Raw genomic sequence first — 25,448 nt, forward strand, 5'->3', positions numbered from 1 at the left:
CTGTGCAGGCATTTGTGTGCACAGAGGTTTTTATTTTTCCTATTTTATACCTACAAGTGGAATTACGAAGTCATATGGTAACTCTAGTTGACTTTTTGTGTTTAGAATTTTTCTAGGCTATATTTTCCTACCGTGAAGTTCACCCACTGAAAAATTCAGGTCAAAAATTTTAGGCAGAGTTGCAGAACCATTATCACAATCTAATTTTAGAATAGTCATCATTCCATAAAGGCCTCTCCAGACCCAGCAAGATCCTTCTGACCAATATCTAGCTCTCTCCAGCCCAGCCACATCCAGTCCAGGCGATACTCAGAGTCTGCCTTTCCAAATGTGTTTGTTCTAGTCACTTCATATAAGCAAAACTGCCACCTGCTATGTTTCTTTTTCATTGGTTACTTTCACTCTGTGAAGTGTCTTGAAGATGCATCCGTGTGTTGTTAGCACATGTCAGTTGTCATTTATTTATGAAGCTGACGAGCTACACAAATTAGTTGGGGAGGGTGAATCACGTTTTGTTTTCCTCATTCCTGCCTTGGTCATTGTGTAGCATTCCCCCCAGCATCTCTACTTCAGGTTTTTCTTTATTTCTTTCTTTATTTATTTTGGGTTTTTTGAGCCACACCCTGCCTCTGTTTACTCCTGGCTGTGCACTCAGAAATTGCTCCTGGCTTGGGGGACTGTATGGGATGCCGAGGGATTAAACCGCAGTCCGTCCTAGACTAGCGCAGGCATGGCAGATGCCTTACTGCTTGGACCACAACTCGGGCCCCGATGGTTTTTCTTTTTTGAAAGATATAAAAGTCACTTTAATTAGGTCCCAATCATCTTCATTTTGACTTCATCTTAACAGCATCTGCAAAGACTCTTTTTTCAAATGCAGTCACATTTCTGAGGGTTCAGATATGAGATGGGGAGGGTGGGTATACTGGTAATATTAAATAACAACGTAAAGGCAGGGATTTTTTTTTTTGGCACCTATATCCAGCAGTGTTCCTACCTAGCCTGGTACTTGGGGGTTAGTGCTTTCAGTGGTGTTGGCAGGCCAAGTGGCAGAGATCAAGTAAAGGGTTCCAATATGTAAAGAATGTGTGGCAGCCCTTTGAGTTATCTCCCAGGCCCAGAGAGATATGTTGTTGTTGTTGTTGTTGTTGTTGTTGTTGTTGTTGTTCTTCTTCTTCTTCTTCTTCTTCTTCTTCTTCTTCTTCTTCTTCTTCTTCTTCTTCTTCTTCTTCTTCTTCTTCTTCTTCTTCCTCTTCTTCTTCCTCTTCCTCTTCCTCTTCGCTTTCTGGGTGACACCCTGTGATGGGTTACTCCTGGCTCAGAAATCGCTCCTGGCTCGGGGAACTACATGGGATGCAGGGGAATCCAACCAAGGTCCGTCCCAGATGGGCTGCGTGCAAGGCAAATGCTCTATCGCTGTGCTATTGCTTCGACCCCATTAATAATTCTTCAAAATTTCAAGTAGCTGTGGCATTTTGGCAAGGTTAAATGACAAAATCTTTTTAAAAGAACTTTTCTTGAACTGCAGATCATTTGTCAACCATTCACTCCACACATATGACTTTACTACTCGTTGAATGGAATTCCAAATGTTTATGGGCTCCATCATCCCAACCCCTCCTTCATTATATTAACTGACCATCTCTGATTTCAACCACAAGAAATTAATATACTTGGACTTTCATGCCAGGGGAAATTTTTATTTTCCAACAAAAATAAAATGTATTCAACAAACACATATTGAATTTACACAAAGTGCTGGGACTGCTGTAGGTAGAAGTAGCAGACAGGCTTTGAACACATAGCAGCATACAGTGTTTTCTTGGTTCTTCCAATGCTTTATACTCAGAGCCTTCTGATGTGGATTTGTAAGAAAAGACAGGTAAAATAGTCTATTCAGGTCTGCAGGTCAACAGACTGGGTACAAATTTGAGTCCACCACCAAGCTGGAGGCACAGGGGAGGTTACTCCTCTTATACAGATCAAGCAAAGGGGACATTAAAGGAGACCGAATGATAAGGCAGGACACATAAGGGGACAAGGTGACTATTTCTTGTGTGCCTGAAAGAATTTAATTCCCTTCAGAGGCAATATCTGACTATACAGCATGTTTCAAATGTTTAATCAAAACACAATTACTGGGACCAGAAAGACAAAATAGGGGCTAAGGCAATAACTTTGCATGCAGCCAATCCAGTTTGATCTCCAGTCACACATGTAATCCAGAGTGGTGTCAGAGACTAGCCTACATGCTAGGAATAAAACTAGGTCATATATCAAATATCATAATGTCATATATCAAAAAGTCTAGAAACATTGGGTAATGTTTGTTGTGGTAAGAAAGGAACCCTCATTTACTGTCAGTGGGAATGTCTTCAGGTTCTACCTCTATGAAACACAGTATGGAAATTTCTTGAGAAAAAATAGAACTCTTCTATGTCTTAGTGATCCCACTCTTTGACATCTACCTCACAAACACAAAACCATTAATTTAAAGGTATGTACAAATGTGTATTTATTGTACCATAGCCAAGATATGGAAACCACCCAAATGCCATATTAAAAGATGGCTGCATTAAGATGTTGGAATGGAATACTATGCAATTACAAAAAGAACAAAACCATGCAATGGGCTATGATAGGAATAGTATCACATTGAGTGAAGTGAGTCAGAAGAAGAGGGACTGATAAAGAATGAACTCTCATCTGTGGACTTTAAAGATATACAGCAATGAAGCCACAATGGCCAAAGGCAACAGAGTTGAAGACATGGTCCACAGAACTGAGCTTTGCCTGGGTAGGGTTGAACAGGATGGACCTTTGGGACCTTGGTAGAGAGAAACAGACACTCTGGTAGCAGGTATAGTATAGGAATGAAATCAGCATTAACAGTATTGTCCAACACAGCTCATTGATAAAGGTTATAAAACAAACACTTGCTTCTCTTATAGAAGAGAAATGGCCTCCATCCTGCCTGCAATTTTAGTCCTGTCCATAAAGTGAGAAGAGAGAAGTTAATGTGTTTGTGAAACTCCATTTGAAACAAAAAATAAAAAAGGTAGAAGACAAAGTAAATCAGAAAGTGGTCTCAGAATAAACCAGAAAATGATTTTGAAAAGAGAGCTAGCTTTGTAAGGCTTCTGGGGTGGGGATGATGGGAGTGGGGGGGAGCAGAAACCAGCAGTTTCCAGCCCAGAAAAGTAGCAGGTGCAATTGCAATAGACTCAGGAGAGAGAAACACAGGACTTGGATTAGGAAACTTGACCTGGTTCCAGGTCAAGCTGACACGTTCTGGGTTGTGGAACTTGACTTGCACATGTGGCACCTCTACAAGGCGTTGCCCAGCTGTGGAGCCCAGGTGAGATACATGAGCCAGATAATGACCTGTGAGCAACTTGTGAGCTGTGGTCATGTAGGTGGCTACTGGTGCACCCAAAGTGGAACTTATGAACCTTGCCCCCGATATCCTCATTGGGAAGGAAGAAAACAGCATCTGGGTCTATCTATGGCAGAGCTGAGGATGCCCACCTGAGGTATCCAGGAGGACCCGAGGAAGCAAAGTCTCCCTAGAGCTGTCTCTGAGCCCCTTCCTGTTCCTAAGTGGGACTTGGAGTTTCTGCCTTATGGTAGACCCCTCTATCCCTGGCCTGAGCTCAATCTCTGCCTTTAGAATTCCTCTTTCAAAATGAAGTGTCACGAAACCATAAATTCTGTGAACAGATGTCAGTTTCACGCAAAGGGAACCTGCAAAGGGAACTCTGGAGGTCAGTATGGCCGTCTGTGGACCGGCTTTCCTGGGCCATGACTTTTTCTGCTAGAGAGGTAGACACTGTCCTGCCTGGCATCAGGAAAGACTGGAAAGTAATTAATGCTGCAGCAGAGATTGAATGAGCTGGTGACTAGCCTCAGGTCCTGAGAAGGGGACAGTCTGAAATAGGTCAGATAGCAGGAAGTGGACACATTCTGTCCACTCAAGGTAATTGGCACCACCAATGAGCTATCCCCCACTAGTGGGCATAGCTAGAAGTACATCTTTGAACTTTGCTGTGTCTGTTTCTCTGCGCAAGCTCTTAAATCTTGCCATCATTTTTCCTTTTTATTTTAGTCACCGTGATTTATACAATACTGTCAATATTATATGTACACAATGTCATGACACAATGTTTTAATCTCCTATTTTTAAGTCACACCTGGCAGTGCTTGGGGTGTTCCCAGGGGTGCTCCAGGCACCACACAGACCCAAAGATGGATGCCAGGGCTAGAGCATGATGCAGCTCATGCACTTCAGCCCTCTGAGCCATCTTCCCAGATTAAAAAAAAATAGCTATTTTTTCTGTTTGTTTTCAAAAACTAGGTATTGTTCTCTCTTTACAGGTATATCAATTTTACAGGCTAATAGTAAAAGTAATTCTATGTTAATACATAAAATTGACATGAAATAGATAAATTCTACAAATACTCAGTTTAGTAAGAGTGAGGAGAAGAGAATTAAGAAAAACTTAAAGTAATAACTGAAGAGGCCTATAAGGATATAAAAATGTGTTTTATCCTATAAAGAAAATACTGATGCTAGGAAATATGTTATAGATAGTGCTTAAGTAGCTGCATTAATAAATAAAAGATTATAATGAAAATATATGTATCTCTATAAACAACAACAAACCTGATATATATATTCAATATAAATAAAACATTAATTAATAATTCAAATAATAGGGCCCGGAGAGATAGCACAGTGGCGTTTGCCTTGCAAGCAGCTGATGCAGGACCAAAGGTGGTTGGTTCGAATCCCGGTGTCCCATATGGTCCCCCGTGCCTGCCAGGAGCTATTTCTGAGCAGACAGCCAGGAGTAACCCCTGAGCAATGCCGGGTATGGCCCAAAACCCAAAATAATAATAATAATAATAATAATAATAATAATAATAATAATAATAATAATAATTCAAATAATAAAATAAAATTAGCAAACTAGAAATCAGCAGATATTTCTTAATCTTATAGAAGACCACCATAAGAACCATGAGTGAATGCCATATTCAGTGGCAAAGTAAGAAGCTCCTTTAATGTATCTTGCAAAACTAGTTTCCAGACTGAATTTCTTTTTTTTTCTTTTTTTTTTTTTTTTTTTGGTTTTTGGGCCACACCCGTTTGACGCTCAGGGGTTACTCCTGGCTATGAGCTCAGAAATCGCCTCTGGCTTGGGGGGACCATATGGGACGCCGGGGGATCGAACCGCGGTCCGTCCTACGTTAGCGCTTGCAAGGCAGGCACCTTACCTCTAGCGCCACCTTCCCGGCCCCCAGACTGAATTTCTTAAGCTGATGCTTCTCCCTAAAGCTCTGTATCCTTCTCTTAGATTTGAATGATAATCTAGCTTGATAAAGTATCCTTGGCAAGGCTTCATTTCAGTGAGTTTCTTTGTTATGTCCCAACATCTCTTCTGATTCAGAAAGTCTTATGAGTGTGACTATTAGGAGCACTCCTTTGCATGTCACTTCCTTTTTTGACCTTGCTGCTTTAAGTATTCTGTCTCTATCTTTGGTTGTGTTGTTATGATTATAATGTGTCTTTTTTCTCTCTGAGTCTCTTCAAGCCTCTTGGATCATAGTGCCTGTACTCCTCAACTCTGGGAAATTTTTATTAGTGATTTATTTAATTAGGGGTCTTTATTGAGCTCGCCTTCCTTTTCTTCTGGGACTCTGATGATTCTTATTGTTTTTCTTGAACTCATCTGATAGTTCTCTAGTGAGCTGTTTATTGATTTTTCTAGAAGTTTCCTACATTGCCTCTTGGAGCTCCCTTATCATCTCACTGATGTTATCCTATTGCATAGATTTTCTATTATGTTGTTGTTGTTTTCTGTGTGGTGTTTTTTTATTTTTTGAGCCACACCCACTGATGCTCCGGGGTTACTCTTGGCTATTCGCTCAGAAATTGCTCCTGACTTGGGGGACCATATGGGACTCCAGGAATCAAACCAAGGTCCATCCTGGATTGGCCGAGTGCAAGACAAATGCCCTACTGCTATGATATCACTCCAACCCCTTATTCTGTGTGTGTTTGGGGGCCATACTCAGTGATGCTCAGGGCTTGCACCTGGCTCTGTATTTAGAAATCACTCTTGGCAGGGCTTGGGGGCTATTTTTTGGTGCCAGGGATCAATCAGAATCCACTTTGTACCAGGCAAGGCAAGCACCCTACCTGTTGTGCTATCTCTCCAGGCTTCTATTGGTTCTTTTTGTTTATTTGGGTGTTTTGGGGCCACACCTGGCAGAGCTCAAGGGTTACTCTTGGTTCTGGGCTCAGAAATTACTCCTGATAGGCTTGGCAGACCATATGGGATGCCAGGGATTGAACCTGAGACAGCACATGCAAAGTAAAAGCCCTACCCACTGTTCTATCACTCCACTCCCTCTATTGAGTCATATATAATTTATCATACTCTTAATTTCTCTCACTTCTGATTATAGCTTTCTCATTCTTGCTCTAATACTTTTGTTTAACTTAAGTTTTATTTTTCAAAATGTAGAGTTGGGACCTACTCAAGCATCTTCCTCACAGCTGGGATGCCCTGATTCTTGGTATTTTTTATATAAATTACTCAGCTCTGTGCTTTGACACCACTTGATTAAGTCCTTTTCTGAAGGGTTGCCCTGGCCAGGGATCTCCAAATCTTCATCCTTTCAGACACAACAGCTGGCATTACAAGCTTACAGTTGAGGACTTTCTTACAGAGCTTGTCAGAAGTTAGCTTTTAGACAAGACTGGGCAATTGAACTTGTCCTGAACTTTGCCTTTGGGCCACTTCTTCTTTGCCTTGGCCCCATATTTGTTCACTGAGGCTTTCTTGGCCAACTTTCCATCCTTTTTATCTTTTTTTTTTTTTTTCATCCTTGAGAGACATTGTGAAGCTTAGAGGGCAGCATTTACCACCACAACCTCATTAAAATGTGGGACAAAATGTCTAATGGTTTTTTGTGCTTTGTGGTTTACCTGTGCTATTATTTCTTTGAGCCCATAAAATATCCATGGGCTCATGAGTAAAGTCATTCTTGGAACATTTACAGAGCTTGTTGATACTTGTAGAGCTTTCCATGTTTTTATTTTCATTCACTGAGCATGGTGGGCTTTGACTCATCTTCCCCATTGTGCTTGCTGAGCTCCTGCTGTGCTGTGTGAATCTTCCTAGATAATCCCCTGGGAGTCTCCGAAGGATTATGTTCTTTCCCTGCCTGTAAAGATGCTGAGGTGAGGTATGGAGGTTGGTGGGACCCAGTTTAAATGGAAGGAAATCCACTTCCAGTTCTAAAAAAATCCCAGGGATGATGTTAGCTTAGAAGTTACCTTCATCTGGAAGAGGGGAGGAGTGAGCTCAGGGTCTGAAATGTGGAGGTGGAGCTGCTGAGTTGGTAGAGGGTAGCATCCTTATTTCTTTCTTGTATTTTGTTTTTCTTTTGGTAATGCCTGGAAATACCCAGGGTTTACTCTTGGTTCTGCACTCAGGATTCACTCCTCATTGTCTTCGGGGACCAAATGGGATAATGAAGCTGGAACCTGGGTTGAACCTGGGTTGGCTGTGTGCAAAGCAAGCTCCTTACCCACTGGACTATCTCTCCCTCTACCTTAATTTCATTTGAATAAGAAGTTTTGTTCTTTGAATTATCAGGAGCCAGGTGTATGACTTTTACTATGGTGCAATCACAGACAAGGAAAATTTCCTATCTACCTGGCCTTTACTAGGCAAGTGCTAGAAAGGTATCAGTGACTGTTCTTCAGTACTCTTGGATGGAGCAGGGAAATCAAATGTCATTGAATACATTGAAGCCTGAGTTAAGTGCTCCTAAAAGGCAGGAAAGTATGTTGGGCCAGGGAGGTTGCAGGAAGATTCTAAGACCCATATAAAGTCTTCAGGTTTGTGTCTGGGGCTAGAGAATAAATGCAGAATCCAGGCAGGAATGAGCTGCAGAAGCCCAGAGGCTCCATGTTGGCATGGAATAGGGGATGATACTGTTTCCAGATGCCTTAGGAATGGAGGAGGAAGCAGGAAGGTCAGACTGTACAAGACTTTGCATCTTACGCTAAGGAGTTTGGTGAAGTTAGGTAGACAAATAAATAGTACCTGGGGCGTGGGCCAGTGCTCTGAGCTCTTAACTGTCTTCCAATTCTTGCTTCCTTTCTAAGGCCACAGGGGACAGTGTACAAGAGAGGAAGAAAAAGCAGTGAGCAAAGCTTTTGTGGGAGTGAGGAGCTGTGATGTCCTAAGAAGACATGGCAGGGCAGCCAGGAGAACTGAAACCCTAGTCCTCCAACTCCATATGTGCTTTAATCATCTCTGCTGGCAGCCAGGCCTCAGTTAATGAGTCTTCAAGAAGGCATCATCACTAAAGCAGTCCCAGTTTCTTTTTTAAAAAAATTTTGCTTGTGGTTCCTAGTCATATTTCATAAATATAACATTCTTCACGACACTTTCCCCCCCCAGTGTTTCCTTCTTCCACTACTATCCAAGGGTCCCCTACTTCTTCATCCCCTGTTTCCCAGTATCCCGTGTCCCCTAGAAGTCATAATAATATGGCTTCTGTACATTAGTTGTCAGTTTATATTGCCTTTGGGCATGTTATTGCCCTACTTTGTTTCTTTAGATCTGACATCTGAGAGATTTTCACACAGAAAGATCACTATCTGATTTCTCTCAGTGTCTTACTCTCCAAATCCATCCATGTAGAAGAAAATCCTATGATGTCTTTTGTGTATATGTATAGTAGTTTATCTAGTCATCTGTTCCTGGGCTGTATCCAGATTTTGGCTTTTGTGACTAGTGCAGCAATGAACATAGGAGTGCAAATGTCTTCTCTGAATAGAGATTTTTGGGCCCTAAGGATAAATGGCAAGGAATGGAATTGCTGGATCACGTGCTTAAAGACCTTGATATCAGACCCAGATCTATAATATGAGAATCCTGAATCACATTGAGGAAAATGTGGGCAGACCCGGCTTCAAGGACACTGCAGCAACCCTCCCATAGGAGCCAGCCAAGAAAAGGCAGTTAGTGGCTGTAGGCACTGGGTGCCCTTAAAGTTGCACCTGGGGAGGGTCAATACAGCCCAGTAGCCTCTAGGCAGTACCAGGAGCAGGAGCAGTACCAGAATGAGCTGAGGCCACTGCCCAGGAAGGAGTAAGGAGGCCATTACCTCTGCACTTCCTGCTCTGACAACCTTGCTGGCTATGGGCACTTTCCTTCCCTTCCTGTTCACAACCTCTCTCATCTCCACAGATTCACTGAGAAACTTCCCATCTGCTGCTCATGGCCCTCGCTCTTCTCCCGCTGAGCTCAGCGGTCCCAGCCAGCCCCTCCTGCGGGAACGGAAGGTCTCGGCACCAACGCACTCCAGCCAGCCCACCCTGTTCACCTTTGAGCCACCTGTGCCTGGCCTTGAACAGCCTGCCCTGTCCACCAGCGCACCCCAGGAGTATCTCTACCTGCACCAGTGCATCAGCCGGAGGGCGGAGAGTGCCAGGTAGGAGGCTGTTGTGCCCCCACCCCCCACGTCGACACACCTTGTTGCTCCTAGGACCTGTAGTGTGTCTGCAGATACACAAACAAAACATCCTTGGGCTGGAATAATGATATAGCAGATAGGGCATTTGTCTTACATGCAGCTGGGTTCAATCCTAGCATCCCATATGGTCACCTGAGCACAGAGAAAGGAACATCACCAGGTATGTCTCTAAAACCCAAACCAAAACATAACAAAAACTACAAAACAAAAACACAACCACAGCAACAACAACAAAGCACTCTTAGGTAGGGTCAGTTCCCAGCGATTTTAGAAGATCTAGGGGTCACGAAGGCACTGTCTGACCCAGTGGCTTAGTTCTCAGTGCCCCAAGCAATCAGGGGTCTCAAACTTAATTTACCTGGGGGCCGCAGGAGGCAAAGTCTGGGTGATCCTTGAGTGCAAAGTCAGTAGTAAGCCTTGAACATTGGGGTGTGTGACCCAAACAACTAAAGCAAAACAAAACAGAAAAAGCTTCCTCTAGGGCAGGGCCACAAAATGTTGTATGGAGGGCTGTTTGCGGCCCGAGGGCCTCGAGTTTGAGACCCCTGATTAGTGCTCAGGACTGTACCTGACTTCAGGCACATTGCTCAGGGACCCACATAGTGCTGGAGATGGAACCCAGGGCATGCTTAGCATGTACTCTACCACTGAAGCTGCCTTCAGTCAAAACAAAACTTGATTTTTTTGGTTAAGTGATTTTCACATTTTATGGTAATAAAATTGCGAATGAATTCCAGAAAGACTATCTATTGTTAAAAATCATTTTATAAATTCATTTCCTTTGCTTTGTTTTTGTTTTCGGTGGGGCTCAGGGTACCGCATGCGGTGCCAGGAATTAAACCCAGGCCAGCCACATGCAGAGCAAGTGCCTTGACTTCTATACTGTCTCCGTAGGCTCTAAAGTTATTTCAATTTAATTTGAAAAAATAGCAGCTGGAGGAAAAATGTCATTGTGAGATCTCATATGTGTTTTTCTCCATTTATTTTTTTTACTTGTGTGGGTTTGGAAATCGATGTGATGAGCAGGAACTCAGAGAAATCTTTAGGAAAAAATAAATTTAAAAAAATACCCCTCTCCCCCAGAATTCCAAGGGAGGACGAGGGTGGCCAGGAAATTTTCTTCAATTTAGAAATTTCTGGTAGTAATAGAGTTTTATAAATTCTAGAAGTTTGGACTATGGAAGTTGTTGTTTGTTTTGTTTTGTTTTGTTTTCAGTCATTCCTGGCAACAGTGAAGTAACTTATGAGGCTGATTATACTATTAAATAATTTGTTCTACAAAAATAAAGTCTGTACACAACATGGCAAAGCAACTGTTGGAAGTCACCAAAGAGCAATCGAAAAGCAGGACAGGCTATGGAGGAAAACAGAAGTCAGAGAAATGATTTTACAGAGTTAAATTTTCTGTCTCTTATGGTTTGTCCCGAGTAGTCCAATCACAAAATAGCACAGTGGAGCAGACAGTTGAGATTTGAAAATAAATCCCACCTTTCCAGGTAGAGACGCCAGGAAAAGACCCCAGCAGACTAGGAAGAAGTACCCCAGACTGAGAGAACTACTGAAGGTTATACCGTATTTACAGGTGTATAAGACGACTTTTGAAACAAACAAAAAAAGTCAACCAAAAATCGAGGTATATCCTGAAAAATGTTTCAATATGCTGCTAAACAAAAATTGTCTGAATATTGCCACAAAACGAATTTTCCAACTCGATCCTGCGCCAATCACTGCCAGGCTGCTCGGACCGCCTCTCTAACTCAGCCAATCCAAGCAGGCTTTTGATGCATGCAAATTATACAGTGTTCTGTACCTGAATCTACACTGTAAAAAGCCTGCTCAGATTGGCCAGAGTCAGAGAGGAAGTCTATTACAGTATAACCTTTGGACCTTTGCTTGTTGTGATTGGCTCACTGTGGAAGATACAGTTGCAGCACAGGAACATTCTGTCTTATACATCAAATATAGGCCTAAACCTATGTTTTAACTGTAAAATTAGGGGGTCATCTTATACGCCAGAAAATACGGTACCTAATTCTAGGCCTAAAACCCAGGGCCTCTAGAGCTTGCCACTAGCAAAATCTTTCATGAACTAGGCTGAGACTTGCAATGCCACAAACCAAAGGAGAGACAGACTTTGCAGGCTGACTCAGACAGGGTGTATTGATCTCCAGAAAATACAAACTGTCAAAATTGTCCAGAAGGTGAGAATTTAGAACTCAGAAATATACAAGCTTTATCTCATCACTGAGAACATAAGCCTAATTTTTTTAGCCAAATAGAACTAGCAAAATGTGACCAATTCTGAACACAGGGCCTTAGACCGCTCGGCCACCCTGACATCAAAATGTGACCAATTCTTTTTTTTTTTTTTTTGGTTTTTGGTTTTTGGGCCACACCCGGCAATGCTCAAGGGTCACTCCTGGCTGTCTGCTCAGAAATAGCTCCCAGCAGGCATGGGGGACCATATGGGACATCGAGATTCGAACCAACCACCTTTGGTCCTGGATCGGCCGCTTGCAAGGCAAAGCGCCGCTGTGCTATCTATCCGGGCCCAAAAAGTGACCAATTCTTAAGGAACAGTTATCAATGCCATCCCAGACATAATCCAAATGTTGATACTATTAGTCATACACTTGAAATCTTAAACAGTATTTTATAGCAATATGAAATCCTATAACATAAGAGAGGAGATAAAATTTAGGAAAGAAGAAAGAACAGAACATTTTAAATGTGTTATATATATAATTATATATATAATTTTATTTTATAGTTAGACTTTTTCCTATTCTTAGATTTTAAAACATGTAAGTAGAGTCTAGGGTGATAGTACAGCTGGTAAAGTGTTTGCTTTGCACATAGTCAAGCCCAGATTTGATTGCTGGCACTCCATATGGTGTTCCCCCCCCCCCCCCCAGCACCACCAGGAGTGATATCTGAGTGCAGAGCCAAGAGTAATCCCAGTGCATCTCTGGGTATGACAAAAAAAAAAAAAAAAGAAAGAAAAGAAAAGAATATGTAAGTACTGATCGTAAATATTAAATGTTACCTAGTGGGGCATTCATCTGGCTTTCTTCCCCATTTCTAATCATGTAGCCCTCAACAAAATTTTAATTTATCAAAAAATGTTTGTTTTACTCTGCTTTTTCTGGGTATAAAAGGCTGCAAGATAGGTGACTTTTCTGTTGGCATCTGAATGTGTGTGGGGGTGTGTGTGGTTGGTTTTGTGGGGTCACACAAGTAGTATTCAGGGGCTACTCCCAGCTCTGTGCCTGGGGTCACTCACATTGGTACTCAGGGTATCTGGCAGTACTGGCTGGGATGCAGCCTGGACCTCCTATCATCCTTCATTTTCATTGTTCCTGAGGAAAGGTCAGTTGCTATTTTAATGCTTTGCTCTCCTGCATGTAATGTGTCTGTCTTCCTCTAAAGAATGTTTTTTTTTTTTTATTCTTTTAAGAATGTGGTCAAATACACATAGCAAGACATTTACTATCTTAACCATTTTAAGAGGATAGTGCCACTGTATTAGGTATACAGTGTATAGGTATTTTCACACCTATACACATTTCATTTCCAGAATCCTTTTGTCCTGCAAAAGTGCAATTCTCCACACATAGAGATTCCCTAGTTTCCTTTCTCAATAGCCATCAACCCTTCCTTCTCCCTCCCTCCCTCCCTCCCTTCTTTTTTATTGGGGTCACATCGGGAAATGTTACTCCTGGCTCTGTGCTCAGGAATCACCCTAGCAGTGCTCAGAGGACCATATGGGATGCTGGGGATGAAACCCGGTTCAGCCGTGTGCAAGGCAAGTGCCTTGCCTGCTGTACTATCTCTGTGGTCCCCTTCTCCATTTTATCTTTAGAAATTTAACCAAGTGATATTATTCAATATTCATCTAACTCAGAGTGGGATTGTGCAGTACTTGTTTTTGCAAGTCATTTAGTAGCAATTGGTAATAATCAAATTAGTGGTGATCTCAGACGTTTCTGGACTAGCTATACCTTAATTACTCCAGGTTGACAAGATAGATAACTAAGATACAGACATTATGCATAATATTAATCAGACTTGATTTATCATCAACGTTTATAAAACTAGGGCTGGGAGCACATGCATAGTCTTACTAAGCAAATGTTGAAGTGGTTTTGATTTTTACAAAATTAAGCAGCAAAAAAAAATCACAAGGTTTATCCTTGTCATAGCATGTATAGATCTCCTGCCTTTTATTTTATTTATTTGGGTGGAGAGTGGTCATGCCTGGCAGTGCTCAGTGCTTACTCGTGTGTCTGCACTCAGGGATTACGCCTAGCCAGGCCAGAGTGACCACCATATATGGTGCCAACGATAGAACCCAGGTCAGCCTGTGCAAGGCAAGATCCCTACCCACTTTACTGTCTCTTTGGTCTGCATCCTTTCTTTTATAAGACTTACGAATATCTCATTGCATGTGGAAACCACATTTCCTTTTGGGGTGGTGGAGTGAGCCAAAACCCATGGTGCTCAGGGGTTATTTCTGGCTCTACACTCAGGAATTACTTATGGAGTCTTCTGGGAAACCATATGGGATGTCAAGGATCAAACTTGGGTTGGTCATGTACAAGACAAGCTCCCTACCCACAATACTATCTCTCCAGTCACCCACATTTCCCTTTTGGTCAGTTACTTCCATCTTTTGATTATTATGACAGTGCTACTCTGGGTATGAAGGTACAAATACTTTTCAAGATTCTGTTTTCAATTTTTGGAATTTATACTCAGAGGGATAATTGGTGGAACATATGGTAATTCTATTTTCCATGTATTTAGTATCTCCCGTACTTCTTTCTGTTTTACAATACTCTATGAAGGTTCCAGTTTTTCTAAATCCTTGACAACTTTCATTTCTGTCTCTTTTATGTTTTGTTTTAAATAGTAACCATCTTAGTAAGTATGATGTCATATCTCATTGTGGCTTTTATTTCCATTTCTATAATGACTAAGTGATGTTTGGTGGTATCTTTTACAAATTTGTTGTCGATTTTTATAACTTCTCTGAAGAAATATCTAGGTCATTTGCCATTTTTTTTTATTGTTTTGATGATACTGTTCTTATTGTGTTACGGAAATTCTCTATGTTGCCCTCTTACTGGATATGTAATTTGCCGATATTTCCCCATTCTGCAGCTGTTTCTACTCTACCTTTCTCTTTCTGCATTGTATCATTTGATACACATAAGCATTTTTTTTCTTGTTACATGATTATAAATTTGGCATTTCTCCCCTTTTTAGGGTGGGTGGGAGGGAACATTTCTGTCAGTGCTTAGGGCTTTCTACTGGCTTTGCACTCAGAGATTAACCATGGTGGGCTTAGGGAACCATATGGAATATTGGGTATCAAGCTCAGGTCAGCTATGTGCAAGGCAAATGCCCTACCCTCTGTGCTATTTCTTTGGCCCTAGCATTTGTCCTTTATTATAAAGTTGATATGGAATTGTGTCAGTCCTGTTCCACCAATTTGAACTTGTGTCTGGCCCTGTACTCAGGTAGGGCTCTAGGGATCCTATGCCATGCCACACAGGTGCCTATGCTAGACTGGTTTCCCAGTACTCTGCTAGAACCCTCTTTATTTTTCTCTTGCTCCTTTTCTGGACAGCTTCCACTCACTGGATAAGCACCATATGCTGCAGTACCTCACCTGGGCCCATGCTAACCCATCCACAGCCATGGAGCCCACACCAGCTACTGTGGCCCCCAAGCACATCCTCTCTTCTCCCATTGTGCCTCTGGGTTGCACCAGGCCTGGCCAGGAATATTAGCAAATGTGTGTTGGTTGTGCATGTTCACATAGGACCATCCATCAGGGAGTTGAAGATGCCAGAGGACAAGTGGAAGGTACCAGAGACAAATGGGGACAGTAGCATGGCAGGTCATCCACCCCACAGACCTTGCAAGAAAAAAACAGGATACTCAGTCACCAGGCCCATGGCCACCAGAGTGCCTGTGGGCAGGAACAGGGCAGAAAATATCAGGCACAGAAACTTCAGTGAGGGCCAATGGAATGGAACAAGAAGCTGCCCCCCACATCCCACCTACCGCCCCCTGCCAGCCTGACCATCACCTTCCTGCTTTTCCCCCTTCCTCTCCCTCAGCTCCTGGGCCCTGTTTTCTGCTGCCCTCTGGTGGCCATGTCCATAAGAACAATCATCCATGAGAGTTGTGGATGGCCTCCTGCTGTATTAGGTTTAGGGAGCCCCTTCCTGAGAGTTTGCAGTTCTGTATGTGTATGAAATTGGACTACAAATAGTTCATTTTGTATTTATTAGGGGCCTCACTCAGCCATGCTCAGGGCTTACTTCTGACTTAGTGCTCTGGGTCACTCCTGTAGTACTCTGGGGATCCTATAAATACAGTGCTAAGAATGAGCAGATGCCTTACCTGCTATACTGTCTCTCCCTGGCCTTTTTATGTGGAGATTTTTCCTATATGCATTTTAAAAATTATTTTACTATTTTATTTTGGTGTTTATTTTTGGGAGGTGACCACACTTGGAAGTGCTCAGGGGGTTACTCTTGGCTCTGTACTTAGGAGGAATCACTCCTGAGTAGACTCAGGAGACCATATAGGTGCCAGGTATCAAACCCAGGACTGCCCCCATACCGAGCAAATGCTTCACTGCTGTACTATCAATCCAGCTCTTTTCATTTTTTCAGTTTTATTTCTTTGCTTGTTTTATTTTGTTTGGGAACCACACACGGCAGTGCTCAGGGCTTATTTCTGGATCTTTGCTCAGAGATCATGCCTAGTCCTATGTTCAAGGGTCCATGTGTGGCGCCAGGGATCAAACTCAGGTTGGTCACATGCAAAACAAGTGCCTGAGCCCCTGTACTGTCTCTTCAGCCCCATAGTCTGCTTGAGCCACAAAAAGGTGGCTGCAGAGGGCTTTGGCTGCATTGCCCTGGCTCCCTCTAACCTCCTGCCCTTCTTGCCTCTCTCCCAGGAGTGCCAGCTTCTCTCAGGGCACGCGGGCCTCATTCCTCATGCGAAGTGACACAGCCGTGCAGAAGCTTGCCCAGGGCAATGGACACTGTGTCAACGGGGTAGGCGGGCAAGTCCATGGCTTCTACAGCCTCCCAAAGCCCAGCCGTCAGCACATGGAGCTCCGGGACAGCACCTACGACATGCCCCGAGGCCTGGCCTGCCACGGCCGCACCCCGGGCAGCCTAACGGGCTCTGAGACCGACAGCGAGGACGTGTACACCTTCCAGACTCCCAGCAATGCCCTGTGCCGGGAGTTAGGGGACCTCCTGGTGGACAACATGGACACCCCGGCCACCCCACTCTCGGCCTATCAGATCCCGCGGACTTTCACCCTTGACCGGAACCATAATGCCATGGCACTGGCCGCTCCCAGAGACTCGGCCGTAGTCGCTCCCCCACCCCGGCCCCCTAAACCAAGCCAGGCAGACACGCCTCGATGGGGAAGCCCCCGGCAAAGACCTCCAGTCAGTGACAGCAGCAGATCTGTCTCAGCAGCCGCCACCATCCCCAGGCGCAACACCCTCCCTGCCATGGACAACAGCCGGCTCCACCGAGGTCAGTGTGGGTAGGCCTGGGGGAAGGGGTGGACAAGATGCTCACCTGGGACTCTGGATCTGATGCTTAAAGTTCAGATGACCCTCATCTGCACATAGACCCCCTTCTTGGCCCCTCAGTACTGGGGTCTGTCATGGAGGTTTTGCCCATCATTTCCTATGTGCATTGACCCTGCCTTAGAGGAGTTAGTGCCTCTTCAAAGGACAGGAAACAATTCAGTTAACCCCAATACAGCTCAGCCATGAACCGAGGAATTGTTTGTTTGCGTATCAAGCAATTCAGAAATAAACTTCCAGGACTAGTTGGGCCAGACCAGGGTGTTTTGATCACTGTTAAGAGGACCCAGTGCCAGGTTGCAGGAATGCTCCACCAGCCTCCAAGTTACTGCTGCCTAATACGCAGCCTACCAGGATAAAGCTAGCCCAGGCAGCAGTGTGCGTGTGCCTGCATGCATCTGTGCTGTTTTTGTTGGTCCATGGGATGAAAAGAGACCCTGAAATCTACCAGAGTGTTGCAGTCCAAAGCAAAGTCTCAACTTCCAGAGTGACTCTAAACTCTCTCTAGTAAAGTGGGAATGCTCTGACACTTGCATTCTATGGTCATTTGCTTTAGCACTGCACAGACTGTTTCAGCTCTACCCATCCCCTCATCTATTCAACAGGAATTGTTAATTCCTTTCTTTATGCATCTTGCTTCAGAGCTTGCAAAGCGTATCTTTGCCTGCCCTGCAATGTACATACAGCAACCATGAGCATATTGGCACAAATATTTGCCCTAAAGGCCCCAAACGTCAGAGACAGCAGGCAGCTCTGTGGGCAGGCAGCAGGGGGCCCAGGCCTTGGAGCTTTGCTACCCACCTGCTCTTTGATGAAACACCCATGGGCACTGTTGCTGAGAAAAACTCATTGATAAATCATGTCCCTCAGCTTCAAGGAGCTCTCTTCTAGGCAAGAAAATCAGCTCTCTTCAGGCAAGAAAATCAGCCTGCAGCTCCATGCTAAAGTGTGAGGGCCTGGGTTTGCTCCCCAGCACTAACCTATTGTGTTTCTGGACAGCGAGATGGGGGTGGGGGTGTGTGTAGAAGGGTGGGAGCTATCTGAACAAGGCAGAGGGCAGGAGCTAAGCAGCACTTTTGGGCCCCATTAGTGAGATCAACAGTAGTGGAGGAGGGAGTCACAGAAGATGATGCCACCCCCGAGGGCTTTAGGAATTATCCTGGAGCTGTGGTAGCCTCAGATACTGAGGGGTGGGGATGGGGGTGGGGATGCTTCCTGGGTTCACTTAAAGAAGGTGAATTCCTTGGAGGTGCTAAGTGTGTTTGCCTAAAGGGGAGTATTGGCTGGTGAGTGTGGGAACTGCCCAGGGCACTGTGAGCAGCTGGAGCTGAACCTACTGGGAGTGGGTGAAGCACAGGCACTTGGCCCCACTGAGCCCCACCCCTCCTGCTCTCTCCTGTGCAGCTTCATCCTGTGAAACCTACGAGCACTCACAGCGTGGTGGGGAGGGCGACAGTGTCCGTTCCTTCCTGGTGAGTGGGGTGTACCTGGGGTGGGAGGCTGGAGGTCAAGAGGGGATCTCCCACTCTGGCCTGGCCCTACCTGCCTCACTAGCTCAGGTTGGAGTCCTGACTGATCTGGGAAGGTGAAATGAGGGTGTGCTGGCTGGGATCATACCAGCCAGTCAGAGGGAACTGGTATATCCACATGTACATCCACATGCATGACTTTCTGGAGTGCCCAGCTGCCAGAAAGCGGGAGAGGCTTCCTGGGAACAAGATCCTGCAGTGCAGAACAAGCAAGACCCAGGGACTCAGGCAGGCTTATGGCAGACATGTGGGAGCATGAGGAGCAGCCTGTGGCCCGGGCATCCTTTATCTGGGTCAGACTTTCAGTGAAACTTATGAGCATGGCTCCAGGATATTTGACCTCATCCTTTATCACAAGTGATGGGTAAGTCCAGGGAGACTGTGGAAGCCAAAATAGAGTCCAAAATGGAATCTAAATGAATCCCAGATCCCAGGGATCCTGAAACTAAAGGGACCCCATATCTCAGGGATCCAGAAACTAAAGGGACCCCAAATCCTAGGGATCCAAAAACTAAAGGGGATTTAGTCCTCAGGGATCTTGGAAGCTAAACATACTCCCCAGATCTTTGGAATACAAGAAGCTAAACGAATTTCAGACCCCAGGGATTCTGGAGTTAAAGGGAGCCCAGATCTCAGGGATTCTGGAAGCTAAACGTAACCCAGATCCCTGGGATTCTAGAAGTTAAGTGGACCCCAGCCCTTACTTCTTCACGTCTCCCACTCTTCCTTTGTGCCTGACTTTCCTTGGGCTACATTCCTTTGACTCCCAGAGAGCCCGCCTTGGCTTCACACCTTCCCCCAGTCATAGCCATTCTCTCCCTCCTACAGCCTGGGAAAGCCCCTATGGGCCGATGGGACAGCTCTAACTCTGAAGACAACTATGTGCCCATGAACCCGGGCTCCTGCACCCTGCTGGCCATGGAGCAAGCAGCTGACAGCTCCCAGAGTGCCTATATCCCCATGAGCCCTGGACCCCACCACCTAGACCCACTGGGTTACCCCTCTGCAGCCCTGCCCATGCATCGGGGCCCCAGCAGAGGGGTTGTGATCCTGCCGCCCCCTGTCAACCGCAACCTTAAACCTGATCGGAAAGGTAAGCTCCCTCCCTAATGTCTCTACTCCGTGTTCAGGGACTATTGGTCTGTGTTCAGAGATTGAGCCCTCATTTTCTCTCAACAAGTGCCTGGAATATGCAGGATGCACACATTCATGCAGACCACCTGCCCTGTCTCTGCTGAGATAAGTGCAGGAAGATTTAGCCCTGGAAAGGCCCATTCTCTGTGTGAAATGGGCCACAATGTGTCCAGACAATAGTGAGGAACAGTCTTTGCACACTCTTTGATTATATCTACAAGTATTGATGGGTAAGGTGAAGCCTGGCCGAGAGAATAAATAGAGTCGTCCATGAGAAGGTTTGCTCTGAGCTTTGAGCCCAGCTGGTACAGGACAGAATCCTTGCCCAGAAATTCTGGGACATATCACATTCGTGATGTCTTTTCACATCTAAGATTTTTATTGTTGTGTAGCAGACCGAAAGTTGAATTTTATTTATTGATTGATTGGTTTTTGGACCACACCCGGTGGCATTCAGGTGTTACTCCTGGCTCAGAAATCACTCCCGACAGGCTCAGGGGACCATATGGGATACCAGGGATTAAACCCAGGTCTACCCTAGGTTGGCTGCATGCAAAACAAACACTTTACTGCTGTGCTATCACTCCAGCCCCTGAAAGTTGACATTTTCAATTTCTCCTTCTGAACCTTAGCTCTGTCCCGTTATTTTGGGGATTTGAGTTGTGTTGCAGTTGTGTTGGGGATGGATCCACACAGGGCTCTACATACTTCAGTCCTCTAAGCCCACTCCTAGCCCTCAGTGTTCATGTACGTGAGGTGGGGACTGAGCCTCCCTCCTGGCTAAGTCTTAAGACTGATGGGACCCAAGGTCTGCCCCTGTGGTGTCCAAGTAAGGTTGCTAGACTTCACATTCTAGCTTGGTGGTCTCAGGGAAAGCTGCAGTGGGCCAATCAGATAGCACCAATTCTGAAGAACTATGTACCGATGAACCCAGGCTCCTGTACCTGAGTCAAAGAGACTAGGGTCCCTAGATAGAGACAAAGTGTCACTGGTCCAGCCAACAGGGAAACTGAATCTTAGTGCCTAAATCACCAATTTGGGGGCTTTTCCCATGATCCTGACAGTTTCCAGAGCTGGATCCAGAGGAAGCATTGTTGGTCTTCTCCATTTCAGACATGAATGCCCACTAAAGGGTGGGTGGGTGGGGACACAGGGTCTTGGTCAGGCTCTGCATCCCCATTCTTGGCTGGAGGAGACTGTCCATAGACATTATCTGTGGATTGTCCTGGATATATGACATAACCCTGCCAAGCCTTGTTTCGCTGTGACACTATGATGAAAGCAAGCCATTTGTAAAATTACCTTAAATGTATGTGTGAACACCATGTGTTGTGTATGTTTGTGTGAAAGTGTATCTGAATGTGTCTGTGTGCATGAATATATGCATGTATGAAATGAGTGGGTTGTGTGAGGATAATATGTGAGGTATATGCAAAAGGGTGATAGTGGTTGTGTGTGTGTGTGTGTGTGTGTGTGTGTGTGTGTGTGTCTGACAATTCTCAGTGACTATCCTCTTGACTCTGTCCCTGTTCCAGCAAAGCCAACTCCGCTGGACCTGAGGAACAATACGGTCATCGATGAGCTTCCTTTCAAATCCCCTGTCACCAAGTCTTGGTCAAGGGCCATGTGAGTATTTGCATAGGGGTGGTGGACAAGTGGAGGACAAGTGGGGACTAGGACCTCATTGGTTGAGCTCTTGGGCATGAGTGATTCCTCATCTGCAGGCGTATGCAGTGTGACCTGGACAGATGATGGGAGTCTATGCCAAAGGGAGTGGGGTGGGGAGTGCTGTGTGAGGGTCTCCACATCCCCAGAACGGATTCTCTTCTCACTGCAGTCACAGCCTCTCTGCCAGCTCCTCCCAGCACTGCCGCCCCATCTCCACACAGAGCATCACCAGCACTGACTCGGGAGACAGTGAGGAGAACTATGTCCCCATGGTACGTCGCCAGCTTCTGTAGGGGTGCTGCACCTCCCCAGGTTCTACTGTGTACTTCCCACTTCCTACCCAAGAGAATGCTCCAGAGGTCCTAGCTTCCCAAGTGGTAGAACACGGTAGAATCGTGGTGTGTGTGTGTGTGTGTGTGTGTGTGTGTGTGAATGTGTCTGAACATTTGTGTCATTGGGGCCTGCCCTAGAAGGGCAGCCTGGGATTCAGAAAGTGTTCCCATCCTACCTATTGCTCAAGTACCCAATGATAAAGCCCCAACTTTATCAAAAGGCTATTGTGAGGACCTGTGTGCTCATGTGTACGAGGGCATGTGTACATTTGACTATGTATGTGTGCAGGTGTGTGCACATGTGTATGCTTTGTTTTGTTTGGGGTGCATTCCTGAAAACCATAGTGCCGAGACTCCGAGAATGCCCACATCCACAGACCAGCTCCAGCTCCATGTCGAGGGTGTGACAGTGTTGAGGTGACTCTATAGCATATGCCTGCCTCAGGGTAGGCACTTTGGGGCCCTGGCACTTCTTCCTCCAGTAGTGGCTGCTCCAGGTGGAGGTCAAGTCTGTCTCTCGGCCTGCTCAGGTCTTTTTCTTCCCATTGCAGCAAAACCCCGTGTCTGCTTCTCCCCTGCCCAGTGGCAGTGGCAGCCCTGCCCACAAGAAGAGCAGCGGCAGTGTGGACTACCTGGCCCTGGACTTCCAGCCCAGCTCTCCCAGCCCACACCGCAAGGTGCCTGCAGGGTGGGTGGGCGCTCACAGGGCCCTGGATAGGGAACTGGGACCAGCATCTCCACACTGCATGGCAGAACCTGGAATCCAGACCTCAGCCAGATTCTGTCATGCCAGCCTCATATCCCCATAGAACTCAGGTTCCCGTGAGTTATGGTCAGCCAAGGGGTGACCATCCAAAGACCCAAAAATCGGATCTACTCCTCATCCCAAAATGTTCCCAGAGAACCTCCTAGCCCAGGGCACCCCCACTAGGACACAGCTATGAGAGCAGCAGCAGGGACTCCTCGCTTGGGGTTGTGTGTACTCCCAGGACAAGCTGGCTGAAGGCTGCTGTGGGAGGCCCAGATGGGTCCCAGGAAGGGCCTGTCCTCTGTGTGTTAAGCTGGGAAGGTGAAGTCAGGGGTTGCTGGCAGGGACTGGTGCTGGGCTTCAGCAGTTGAGGCCACACTCAGAAACACATTCCTGAAGTGACTCAGAGGCCCCATGGTCCCCCCAGAGGATTAGAGGATGCACCCCCACTCCTTCCCAGTCACTCACAGCATCCCATCTCTCCCACAGCCCTCCACATCCTCCATCACATCCGATGAGAAGGTGGACTACGTGCAGGTAGACAAGGAGAAGACACAGGCTCTGCAGAGCACCATGCAGGAGTGGACAGACGTGCGACAGGCATCTGAGCCTGCCAAGGGTGCCAAGCTGTGACCCACCCACCCCCAGCTGTGCCCTGCACCCAACCCACTCCTTTGCCTTTGCCATCCCACCCAGCCCTGCCACGCTGCCGCTCCAGCCTTCTAAACACTTGACATCAGGGATCTGGACCCTTCTGAGGCACTTCCCTGCCCATGTGGCTGCCTTTGGTCCTTCTCTGCCATAGTTAGATATCACCAAAAACCATCCTCTGGCCCTTCCTGCCATCATGCCTAGATCTCTGCTGTCTTTAAGGGCCAGGATTGAGCCAGATTCCAACCCTCCTTCCCGGGTCCCTGAGAGGCCAGGTCACCCCACTGATCAGGGAGCCACAGAGCTGATATAGGCATATCCCCTTTCATCTAGCCAGGGCAGGGAGTTCATGAAGGAGGAGATAGATGGGGTAGCCACAAGGGTAGAGCCAGTGGGTTCTGCTGTAGTGGGTACCCAGTGGGAGAAACCAAAGGGACAACAGGGGACTGTGGGAGTGCAAGGGTTGGGCCAGTGTGGGAAGATAAGGCTGGGTTAGCTTAAGGATGCTACAGGGAATGGAATGTGGCTGTGAAATGCTGCAAGAAGGAAGGGTGTGCAGGTGACTGACAGGTGAGGAGAGGCGTGAGAGGATGTGGGGGGCTGAGCAGAGCCAGAAGTGAAGGGGAATGGTGACAGGTGATTTAAATCTGTGGCGGCTCCCAGGGCAGCGCACACCAGAAGGACCTAGGCATGGGGCCATATCCTGCCAGGTGTGCCAGGATAACCTTCTAACCCTCCTGCCATGGGGGCATCAGCCTAGGGATCCAATCTCCATGTGGGTAGTACTAGGGCCCACAGTCATGTGCCTTGAGGTGCTGGCCTTCCTCCTCATTGATCCCATGAGATGAATTACACTCTAGGGAGAAGCCATTGGCTGGCAGCTGCAGGCCAAAAGCTGAAAATGCAACTGTCACTCAGTGACTTAGAGGTCACCCTCAGGGAGGACAGACAAGGGCAAGGGCCCCAAGGAAGCCGCAGTTAAGAGGCTGATGTACTATAAGGGACCACAGAGCATGAGGGAGCCAGAGGAAGAAGAGTCCAGAGGGGTTCATGTTTCAGAGGGAGAGGGAGGCTGGGTCCCGAGGAGAAAGGCTAGGTGCAGTTCTGGTTGGGGCCTTTAGAGATGCTCCCCTAGGTGGAAGGTTGTGGAGGATTATGTAGCAGCACTGTGAGACACGCCCCCCCCCCCCCGCCCTGTTTCCCAGTTTCCTCTGTGACCCCAAGGATGATACGGTGATGTCCACACCTTTGTGTTCTGTGATTCAGGTCTACAGGCTGGTCTTTGGGGATGAGGGCAGAATGGCCTGTGGGGGAGAACTTGTCTGCCCCCCTTACAGACACATATTCTGGATGACATGCCTGCTGTAAAAGGAACAGGGCCAACAGGACAGGAACCAGAATGAGGTGCCCTCAACATGGGCCCAAATAAGGCTGGACCTACGGCTGGGATGGAGGGTGTGAGAGCAGAAAGAGTTGGGGCACACACACCCTGTGTGCCTGTTCTGGACTCAAGCTCTCCTGTGTCTACTCAGGGGTGACACAGGCCCTCCCCAGAGTGGTAAGGGGACTCCTGCTCCCACCTCTTCAAGGGCCCAGGACTCTGGGCACACATTACCCCATGGTGGGTTTTCTGGCTGGCACAACTGAGCGAGCCCACACTGGCCACTCCAAGACAGAAGCACAAGCCTTGACACTGGGTTCAGCTGGGTCCTGGACTACAGCCTGGGCCTTGGGGGACAGATAGGGGAAGGTATCTGTCCGCAGAGCAGAAGCAGGGCCAGGTGGCTAGGTTGCAGGGCTGGGGGGTGGGGTGTGTGTGCACGTATGTTGACAGTGTCCCAGAAGCTAAAACCTGGGCCTGGGGCCGTGCCCCATGACCATCTAAAATTGATATTTTTTTTCAAATGTCTGATGGTGCCTGATACTTAAGTTATTAATTTATTATTTTCTTTAAAAAAGAAAGAATTGTAACCTGTATTGATCCTTTGAGGGGCCAGGCGGGAGGGAGGGAGGGAGCATTAAGGGGGCCATGCCTGCTGCTGTGGTGCATGGTCCCTTTATATTATGGATCTAAACAGGACAATAATAAAGTACAATAGAAATGATGACAAAGGTGCAGAGATGTGCTTGGTCTCGGGGAAAAGGGGAGGTGGGGAACACACACACACACACACACACACACACACACACACACACAGTC

At 46.4% G+C, this 25,448-nt stretch overlaps 1 protein-coding gene across 1 annotated transcript in view; it reads left to right on the forward strand.

The window, feature by feature from the left end:
- The window catches only part of GAB2 (GRB2 associated binding protein 2), a 179,862-nt gene extending 156,177 nt beyond the window's left edge, over positions 1-23,685 (forward strand). Inside the window, exons 3-10 of the mRNA XM_049780279.1 lie at positions 9,273-9,516; positions 16,535-17,130; positions 18,591-18,658; positions 19,544-19,808; positions 21,385-21,475; positions 21,687-21,789; positions 22,401-22,526; positions 23,087-23,685. Of these exons, the coding sequence (XP_049636236.1) occupies positions 9,273-9,516; positions 16,535-17,130; positions 18,591-18,658; positions 19,544-19,808; positions 21,385-21,475; positions 21,687-21,789; positions 22,401-22,526; positions 23,087-23,230 (1,637 nt within the window). The 3' untranslated portion in view covers positions 23,231-23,685. The remainder of the gene's footprint in view (positions 1-9,272; positions 9,517-16,534; positions 17,131-18,590; positions 18,659-19,543; positions 19,809-21,384; positions 21,476-21,686; positions 21,790-22,400; positions 22,527-23,086) is intronic.
- Positions 23,686-25,448: the final 1,763 nt, after the last annotated feature.

The sequence above is a fragment of the Suncus etruscus genome, chromosome 9 (assembly GCF_024139225.1).
Source record: "Suncus etruscus isolate mSunEtr1 chromosome 9, mSunEtr1.pri.cur, whole genome shotgun sequence".
Taxonomy (NCBI): Eukaryota; Metazoa; Chordata; class Mammalia; order Eulipotyphla; family Soricidae; genus Suncus; species Suncus etruscus.